The sequence below is a fragment of the Rhodamnia argentea genome, chromosome 10 (genome assembly GCF_020921035.1).
Source record: "Rhodamnia argentea isolate NSW1041297 chromosome 10, ASM2092103v1, whole genome shotgun sequence".
Taxonomy (NCBI): domain Eukaryota; kingdom Viridiplantae; phylum Streptophyta; class Magnoliopsida; order Myrtales; family Myrtaceae; genus Rhodamnia; species Rhodamnia argentea.
The window spans coordinates 9,107,797-9,118,064 of NC_063159.1; the positions used below are offsets into that span (position 1 = coordinate 9,107,797).

General features: G+C 37.7%; 1 protein-coding gene across 1 annotated transcript; it reads right to left on the minus strand.

Annotated features, from left to right (window-relative positions):
• Positions 1–388: 388 nt before the first annotated feature.
• On the minus strand, positions 389–7,146 carry LOC115739152. Its single transcript, XM_030672114.2, has 6 exons — positions 6,998–7,146; positions 5,947–6,421; positions 3,626–3,942; positions 3,478–3,534; positions 1,908–2,386; positions 389–994 (listed from the first exon to the last, which is right to left on the minus strand). The coding sequence occupies exons 2-6, from the start codon at positions 6,210–6,212 to the stop codon at positions 677–679; spliced, it is 1,437 nt and encodes a 478-aa protein (XP_030527974.1). The 5' UTR covers positions 6,213–6,421; positions 6,998–7,146; the 3' UTR covers positions 389–676.
• Between the last annotated feature and the right edge of the window lie 3,122 nt (positions 7,147–10,268).

The following is a 10,268-nucleotide window of genomic DNA, read 5'->3' on the forward strand; positions in this document are numbered from 1 at the left end:
GTAAGATACACAAATGAAAATTAGTAATGAAGTGAAATCATTAGTAATTTGTACACAATCAAATAAAAGTTAGTACCGGACAAGCGAAGCAAATCTTCCGGTCATTTTTTTTTTTTTTTTGTAACAGGTAGAACTCACCATTCGTCTATAAATTTACCGACCAGAAACATATTTCCCTAGAATTCTGCCAAAATATATACATGTAGCCAATTCTTAGAGAAAGAGGCTTCATTGTTATTTTCTTGTCGTCGTCTTACCTCCTCTGTTTAGCTTTGCCACTTGACGAATGATCGACGTATCCCGCACAACCTTTATCCAACCTCAGATTACACGATGCACAGAACACGTTTTCGTGAGTCAGAGAGATGATCATGCAACTTTTCTCACGTAAACTAACTCTCCTGAGAAAGGTATCCATCTAGAGCTCAAGATTCTACAACAGAGAAAAAAAGTCCATTTTCAGAAAGATACTGCTACTTTGGATTCATGGTCCAACAGAAAATTTCTGAAACTTGCGGAGAAGAAAGACCTAATGTTGCGACAACCAATAAGTTACCACAAGCCTGCCTAAAATCCTGATACCCGACCTGAAGACTTGTTCACCTAGAACAAAGGACCCCCTTGCATTAACCTAACACTGAGCCCACATCAGCCCGGACAGGAATACTAAAAGTTCTCACTGGCTATCTGGCTCGCCTGGGCACTTCTTGCTCCAACCGACTGAACAAGATCTACGTTCCCCTCGTTTCCTCTTGTTCTTAGGAAACCTGATATCTGAGGCTAGACATGATTTTAGTGTTGACTCCTGCTGAGATGCAATGCCTTTCACCATGGGCTCGGGCTTAGAAGCGAGAACTGGAGAAGGATCGTTGCTCTCATCTTGTTCTCCTTTATCCGATTCCGGTTGCTTTGCTAATGCTTCCACTTCTGAGCTCTTTAGCGTTTGACTCCCACCTTCAGCTAGCTCATTATGGATGAGAACATTTTCCACTATCTGTAGAATACAGAAATGACATAAAAATTATTGAGTAATTGAGGAATCTTCCGCCATTAGTTGTGATAACACGTGACGTGCCTGAATTGTGGATGCCTAGAAGGTCTATGCGATAAAAAGTAAACATTGTCAACAAAAAAAAAGTGCAGATCAAAAAAAGCATAGTCAGGTGCCCTAGCTTGATCAATAACCTAAAGAAGCCAACGAGGAAACAGAGAAAACATTTCATGCTATAATTATGACAACCAAAATATCAGTCGAGCGAAAAGGGGGAAAAATTGATAGCAAAAGAGGTGGTATGAATCTATTTTGGAGGATTAGACATTAGCAACCACCACAAAGGATGACACAAAAGTAATATAAATTGCAACAGGAATGTTTGCAAGGTATATCTCCTGCTGACACAAGTGAGTTTCTGAAATTGGCTGCAAAAATCTCTTTATCTGCTAAGGAAGACAATCAATGAACTAAAGAAGAGCAAATAGCTAAAGAAATAGAACTATGTCTCAGTCCTCCAATCCTAACTGAAGAGGACTGTTGGTGTTTCCTGGATCATACTAAGACAACATGAAGAAGTTCAGAAGCAATTATGTGGCGGAACAATACTACGAACATAGATTCACTTGGACCAGACTCCTAGGAGGATTAAATAATTGCTGGCACAAAATTAGGGACCACCATTCAATTTGAGAGCCCAAACTCCACCCATCTAGCAAATTTACCAACATAATTTGAAAAATAAAGACAGTCATCAATTTCGCTTGAAAAAAAATCATCCAGGAAATCCTGGGTCAAAGCAAAGTGCAAGCTTAGAGCTTTATCTATAATAATGATGTTCATCTGCATATGCACAAAAAATGTCAGGGATTAGATATGTGCTTAAGCCTGTCAAGTAAGTTCATTGAAAGCTTACATCTTCACTTGTATCTTGGACCACCTTCTGTTGGACAGGAACATTGGTAGCAGATAATAATCCTACAGTGCTTTCAATTACATCAGGAACAGGAACTGCATTTCCATAACTTGAAACCACACTTTCAGGCAGAACAAGATCTCCTATGTCACACTCTGGTATGTGCTGAGCTGAGGAGTGTACACCTCCAATTGACTTCACTTCTCCATTGCCAGCAGAAAATGTAGGACTCGGAGCACAACTAGTCTGTGCTTCACAAGGTGCAAGCAGGCTCAAGTTCTCAGAAGAAGAGAACTTAGCAGCATTCTGTGTAATCACCACATCAAGCTGGCCTTTAAGTTTGTAAACTCTCGAATGCACAGTTTCGATTTTCTGGAGTAACTGTTCCAAGTATATATCACCATCTTTGAACTCAAATGATGTTTGGCTATCATTATGTCCAAATTCGGTGTTGACAATCCTGTTCTTGTCTGAAAACACTGCCACAAGAACAATAAAAGGAAAGACTCTTATTCATAGTCCCTTGGAATGTGATGAAGGAAGAAGTCAATTAAAAGTACAGCATCATTAAGCGATACAATAGTGAATCCAGAAAATAGCACTTGACAGCTGAACTGCAAGGAACCACACAACTTAGTAGGCCATTTGAGATGCATGTATTAGATATGTTAGCAAATTATGTAACAAAGCTGTTATATTTTTACCTTCATCCTGATTTTGGGAGTTAAGTTGCTTATTCTCCTCCCTACCCCCCAGGCCCCCACCCCACCTCAAAGCACCAAGGGACTAGAAGTGTTGAAGAAAAAAGAGGGTCTCATCATTGTTCTGTCATTTTTATGAATATAAAGTAGGTAGACACACTGCTGTTTGCTACTGAGAGCAGGAAACAGAGCAACACTGCATAATGTTGGTAGTGAGAACCAGAAGAATGCCAAATTTGAATGAGGCTGTAATTCGTTACAGTAGATATTACCAGAAGAAGCGGTAAGTACATTATTATATTCAGACTGTAGAGATTGCCAGAGTGGGGAAGCAAGTATATTATATTCCTTAGACTAAAATTTTCTCAGGAATTTGTATATTGTGCTATCTTGAGTCATCTAGACAATAAAATTTCTACTGCTGCAGTATATCCTAACCGCTTCTTCAGACTGTAGAGATTGCCAAAGTGGGGAAGCAACTATATTATATTCCTTAGACTAAAATTTTCTCAGGAATTTGTATATTGTGCTATCTTGAGTCATCTAAACAATAAAATTTCTACTGCTGCAGTATGCCTCTTGCTACCTCTTTTGCATCTGTAAGCACAGTCACCTAACGTATTGTAATCTCTACGCTTAGGAACTTCATAAAAGATATTTTATTATCCTTTCCACCAGAAGAAGCATCTGTCAAATTAATTTAATGATCAATGTTGACATCTTCCAATACCATTGCCACCTGCCACCCACGAAGACCAAAACAGATTGCTCCTAACAAACTATGAAAACATTGTTAATAGAAGAAACCATCCAAGTTCACTACAGTTTCAAATGCAAAAAAAAAATAATCAGGATGCAGCAAATGGTACCTGGGTAAGAAAAGTCATCAGCAATAAAAGTTCCTTCTGGATCTGGCCTCTTATTTTCTACAATGAACACATCAAGTGTCATGCATCGACTATCTGAAAAGCAAGACACCAGACGAAGGTGTTGCATTTATAAATAAGAAACTTTTACCCAGATAAGAAAAAAGATTATGATGCGACATATACGATGCTATGTCTGTGATGTCTTCAATCTTCTTTCTTTTCCTCCTCTTCATGATCTTTTTCTTATTGCAGGGACCAGAAAATGGCATCAACTTTGATCCAAATTCTTCTACTGGGTCTGGGCATTGATCAGATGCCAAACTTTTGTTTTGTTCATATGCTGCTAGTTCCTTAGCATATTTAAGCGCTTGTGACTCAATTTCCTTTATTCTCAGTTCCGTCCATTTGCACCGCCACATCAGAGGACGTATGAAAGTCTTCCAGTGATCTGTCAACTTCTTCTTCCTAAAAGGTGGAATTCAATATTATGCTATTTTGTAGAATTTAACAAAATGATTCACACATAAAGAACATGTTTATGCGACTTTCAAACATGGAAACTAAAAGAAAGCTTGTGCACTCATTTTTCAAGGAGTGAGCATATAATCTCTGAAACATTCTTGCATAAAGCATTTACCAACAAGGAGCAAACAATAGATGCACAGTATTAGACTTACTAATGGGAGTTTTTTTTGCACGGATAATAGCGTACCCTTAGATTTAGGGAAAGTAAACCAGAAGTGCAAAACATTATCGATAGAATGCAATCAAGTCTTAAACTTAAACCTTTTCTAACAAGGGCAATCAAGTCCTTTTGATTATCGCCTCTACTATTTCTCCCGTGTAAAAACCTCTAAGTCTGTCATCTAGGCCATTTATAGGTGATTGGAAGAGCTTGATTGTGTCTTTTTTCAGAAAGGTTTAAAGTTTAAGTGGACTATACATAAATAAGGTTTAGGACTTCCAGTTCACTACCCCCAACCCCCCCCCTTCTCCCCCAAAACGAAAAAAAGGAAAAATACACAACTATACACTATAGAATGAAGCATCTACAGAATTTAAAGAGCAAGCTTAGCCAGAGCATCTTGTCCTCTTCCTTATACAGTTCATCAATTACAAAGATGAAGCAAGAAAAAACCATAACCAATTTAAATCCAGCTTTGAGTCACCAATCTTATCCAAAAAAAATCATTTGTTTGCTTGGTGGACACATCTATATCACTTCTCGTAATTGTCTGTTTCAACCTATCCCTTCACTGAGCTCATACTCGATATATCACAATTTTGACATAGTTAAGCGTACACCATTAGATCCCAACATTTCCCTCAATAATTTGTGCTTCACATTACTCTACTCAATTTTTTATCTAGCACTTTATCATATGTAAAAGTAAAACCAGGACATATCACCACAAGTATTTCTTGTAAGCTCATTTGGTACCAGAGGAAAGGGTAAACATCAAACTAGAATGTAACCCCATGGCCTATTATCAACAGAAAAATCCTCTGTTACGTATTTGTGTGTTCTTATTGCAATCACAACCCCATCATACATGTCATATATAGTAAGTATACGGGCAATATGCACCCCTTTCTTCTCAAAACCTTTCCAGTGAATATCGTAATATGGTTTCTCCATGTCCATCAAAGCCATGTGCAAATCCTTTTCAATATCATGATATCTTTTCACTAACCTCCGTAACAAGTAAATTGCCTACGCAGGTGAATTCTGGACATTAAATCAGAATGGTTCGTCCAACCCTATACTTCACAAACACTGTGTGTCTACTTAGTCAACGAGTGTCTACGTATAGCACATTACGATTAGAAGCTCAAACAGTCAAGATGAACATATTGAAGCCGTTTAAACACCAGCATTGGGAACAGGACCTATATGTCACTGTCATTAAATCTCACAGCAACTCCAGCAAAATCACAAGCATGTTTAGCAAGAGGCTTCTGATAGACATGTTCTCTAGACTTCCAATATCTCTAAGAGACAAGGTTGGCAAAACTAGTTGTCACTGTCCGCTATAAATGAATGATGTTAACCCCTAAGAAAAAGATCCAAAACGAGTCTTTTTAAACAATGTTCTTATGTCAAGATCAAAGGGGACAACACTCAAACTGTCAAACCACTAGATAGTTTGAGTATGTTCCTACAGATGGTAGTACTCAGCATAGAGTCGCTCAAGAGAAATGCAATTTGTCGCTCACAATTAAGAACTTGCCCATCCCCATTTGCCTTCAAGTAGCTAATTTTGCACCAACACACTATGCATAGAGTCAAATTATCAAGATGGGCCTCATTCAAGTTTCTCGTCTTGACGAGAATTCCCATTTTACAAACCTCTCAACAATTTACAACTTTCTGTTACTGCCAGTTGTTGATTGGAATTTGGTAGAAAGTTTCAATATGAAAATTGTCAAAGTACGCTGGATGTAAAGAGTACTAGGTTGAAAATGCACCTTATTCGAAACATACTATCGAATGCATCAAGTGCAGATGGAAAATCACTGTCCCTGCAGAATTGGGAATCTACTTCACCTTCACTCATCCCGGAATAATATTCGGAATCAGAGAGAGTGCCACCAAAGGAACTAGACCATTCAGTTGCATCAGGATCCTGAGCAGTAGCCAATTCCTTGTTGCCAGAATTGGTAAACTCAGAAACATCAACTTCAGCATCCTCTGCACTTCTTGGCACACCCGCAGTTAACTCAGAAACCATCATCGAGATGTTGCCCTCCCGTCACTATCCCAAATGCAACTTAAATCCCCGCTGCAAGAGGCTTCTGCAGTGCTTTTGCTGGGCAAGGTTTCTGATGCAAACTTTGGGTCTGGATCCTTGACAGTTGAGAATAAGCCATTCCACAATGGTTTTGCAAACTATTCCATCAAATTCCGATCGAGCATCCTCCAGATAATTTTCTCTCAAGGAGCCTGAACCAAATGCCACCAGTCCATGTCAAGCACAAGGCAGTATGCAATGTCCAAAGCGCAAAGCTAGGTGCATTGAGATTCATTTGCGAAATTTCTTCACCCAACAACAGTTTGCCAAGTCATTTTGTGTGCCAACTTTCTAAACAAATTTCAGTATACCCAAATTCATGTTCAAATCATGCAACAAAAAGAGAGAGAAAAAAATATGCCACTAGTTCCAAGGTAATTTGAAAGACAAGCTAAGCTGGAAAAGAAGCCATTTTGAAACCACGAGCTCATATAACCAACGTCCCTTCCTTATGACGTAACAACTGTCTGTCAACAAATGCACACTCAGTGTACTCGACGAACTCTTGCCACAGCGAATTACCCAATTGGAAAAAAAAACAAAACAAGAATGATCATCAACATGTTCGCTTCATTCGTTCAGCAACATAACAAGCCTGAGCACCTAAGGAACGAACAATATTAGGAGGACTTCCACAACCAGCCGCGCTAACGGGAATCAACATGCAGACATCAACCGAGATTGAGTTCAGAGACGAAGCGAACGAGGGAGCATTTCAAAAAATTTACTTGGAAGAAGTACGCGGCGAGCTGAGCTGAACGAGCACTGCTTACGGCCAGGAGGTTCGGCGGCTGATGGAGGAGGAGGAGGAGGAGGAGGAGGCGGAGGCAGCGGGGAGGCGAGAGGAAGTTAAACGTTATAAACCTAAGAAAAACACCTTCCCGCTTTTCTTTTTGGTACGTGCCACTCTTCCATTGCTTCTCGACACTTGGTGCTCTCTGATTGGCCCGTTCCCAAAATAATTATTACTTCTCTTTTTAATTTGAGCATATTCTTCTTCATTTCTTTCGAGGTGAATATCACGAAAAACCTCAAATTAGTACACACGTGATAAATTTACTCCAAACTGATATACATATAACAAATTTAATCTTCATTAGTTTCCGTTAAATTTTACGGTCAAATTCTTGAATTATATGACATGTAGCGGTTGACAGACTTACTAGTTCGGGGTTTTTACCCTTCGTTTGTTATAGATGCATCAGTTTGAAGTTTTTCGTTATATTAACCCAATTTAATAAAAATTATCGAAAGGTAAATTTCTCACACGTAATCAATTTGAAGTTTTTGGTAATCGAAAAATCAGTTTGGGATAAATTTATCGTGGTTACATCGGTTTGAGATTTTTTTTTATGGTGAAAAAAATTAGTTTGTCACACGTATACCACTTTAGAATTTTTCGTGTTATGAGCCGGTTCTTGTTTTCAACAATTAGTACTGCCAATTTAATTCAAAGGCAAGCTTCGATCGAGATGCTGCCGAAGATGAAATACAAAACCTCAGCAATTCAAATGCCATAAATTATGGAGCAAAAAAAAATCATGAATTACATTTGAATTATTTTAGATAAAGTCGACCGTATAGATTAAATGTATCAATTTAATTTATTCATGAGTTTGCGAGATATTTCATAGGACTCTCTACTCGTATTCTTATAGAAGAAAGTAAAAAATAAAAATGCCATAGATTGAAGAGGCCTTTCGACGGTTCCATCTTATTTAGTGTGTGAAAATTTCGTGAATGAGTTACTGATTTTGGCCTTTTGTTGCAATTTGGCCTCATTAAAACTATACCATGATGTGGTCAAATTTCATTTGCAAAAGCATTTGGTTGGATTAAAGCCAATAAAATGGACATGTATTGAAGAAAGTAGGTAAATGAGGTATCGATTCCCTATAGTCTAAACAGCTTGTAAAGTAACTTTACGCATGTTGGTGAAGCTACATAATCCGATTAAATTGTTTATGCGGAAAGCAAAGAGATGATTCGTAATTGAAATTATTTTAGGAAAGCTATCGCAAGATAGAAGTGATAGAAACTTCAATCCTGAAACATGAGAGAGATCAAACTGAGTTGTTAATTTATGCATTTGCCTTTGGCCGAGATATTTTATAGCATTATTGAATGAGAATGTCTGGATAAAAAGGATTGAGATCCCTCAAAATTGAAAAGTTCTATTTGCGCTATCTAATAATGTGTTGGATAATAGACAGACAACAATGGCTTAGGCGAACATAGTTCGACATCTATAGTAGGGTGATTGGTTTCGAAACGGGTTGTTTCAGGCTTGAAATGTAGAATCTTCCATGTTAGGATTAGATTCTAGTTTTTGGAATTGAGAATCGACTCCGTTTACTCAATCCGGGCTCTTTTTTTTTTTTTTTGTTTTCCTCGTTTCATTTTGTTGGATATACAATATGCATTGTGTTAAATATGAATATGGTTTTTCTTTTCGTTTGAGGATAGCATGTCAAATACATTCAAGACCGAACTGATGAAAAAAGAGAGTAAAACAACTTAACTAGGCTGGGGGGCGAACCGATTAAAACAAGTTGTTTATTTTTCGAGAACTAGCCGAGTAAGGCCGGTTCTCGAGTTGAACCGGCCCAGCTGAATCCTAATCCACGGTCCCTTTCAATTGTGAGGAAGTTGATATTCGTTGAGATAAATTGAATCGCAATCTTTAAATATAACTCAACCCACCAGTTAGTTAGACCAAATAATGGTATGAATAAGAAGACAAATGGAAATCAAATAAATACTTTCAAATTGGGGAAATTTATCTGAATAGTCTTAAATCTTTTGTACTTTTTGTCAATTTAATCATAAACATTTTCATATTATGTTAATTGAGTCCATTCGGTCAATTTTAGGTTGAAATCGTTGACGTGGATGCCGGCTACCCTAAATGGCACGGTTGGCGCTGAAGTTTGTTATTGTTTTCCTATTTTTATTTTCATGTTTCTGTTTTTCTCTACCGACGACCCTCGCCGTCCGTGAAAGTCTTGGGCGAGGCCATCATGGCCTCATCAGCCATGGGCGAGGACCTTCACGGGCTCGCAGGATGCGGTGAGCTAGCCCTCGCCCGGTTCTGATGAGGAGCTTTGCGGCTCCGTCGGCCACGAGTGAGCGAGGGTCGCTAGCAAAGAAAAAAGCACAGAAAAAAGCAAAGAAAAAAAAAGGAAAATAATTTTTTCAAAAAATAATAAAATTTTTGAAAAAAATTATTAAAAGTCATCTACGTTAGTGCCGGAGGTCCCATGTCAGCAATTTCCGGCAAAAAATGACCGAACCGACTCAATTGGCGAAATGCAAGAAGGTTTATGACTCGATTGAAAAAATTAAAAAATTGGGGACTGGATTGTCAAAAATTGTAAAATTTAGGACTTTTTGGATAATTTTTTCTTTCAAATTGACTAGACAAATGAATTGTCTCAGATGAAATACTCAAAATACATGATAGACTAGCTTATCTAGAAAGTCCATCGAGATGCTTTAATGGTGGAAAAGGTCAAAAGTCGATATTCATAAAATCTCATTGTAACTTTAATTTTTATTTGAATTCGAAAAAATAAAATAAAAAAATAAATCCTCGGGGGTAATGTCCAAAACCCAAATGGCGTCTTTTGAAACCCTTTCGAATTTGCTTTAGAATGTATCGAGAAAAATGCATTCGTTTTTATCTAGGCCAATAAATATAAAAAATAATGTGGGTTTAACCTTTGAAGTCAAATAAAAGAATCTGTTTGGATGATATTAGTCTTTTGATTAACCAAAGAGATTGACTAAATAAGATTTATTTATCTAAAATCCTTTACAAAATATGAAATTAACACCTACCTTAAATTTTAGCTAGGTAGGAACAAATGCTCATACTTATCTATTCGATTGATTTTTTTTTTTTTTATTACCGTAATGGCATTTGGTAGGATTCGTACCTCGAGGCTTGGGGCTAAAAGATATTAATTGCTTCATCACGATAATTAAATGTGGCTGCAC

Excerpts from the sequence above, each read along its gene's own strand:
- LOC115739152 (XM_030672114.2), bottom strand. The coding sequence starts at position 6,212 with ATGATGGTTTCTGAGTTAACTGCGGGTGTGCCAAGAAGTGCAGAGGAT. Across the intron at positions 3,535-3,625 it reads TAATCTTTTTTCTTATCTGG|AAAATAAGAGGCCAGATCCA; the intron begins GTAAAAGTTTCT and ends TGTTCATTGTAG. Across the intron at positions 995-1,907 it reads TCCAAGATACAAGTGAAGAT|ATAGTGGAAAATGTTCTCAT; the intron begins GTAAGCTTTCAA and ends TGTATTCTACAG.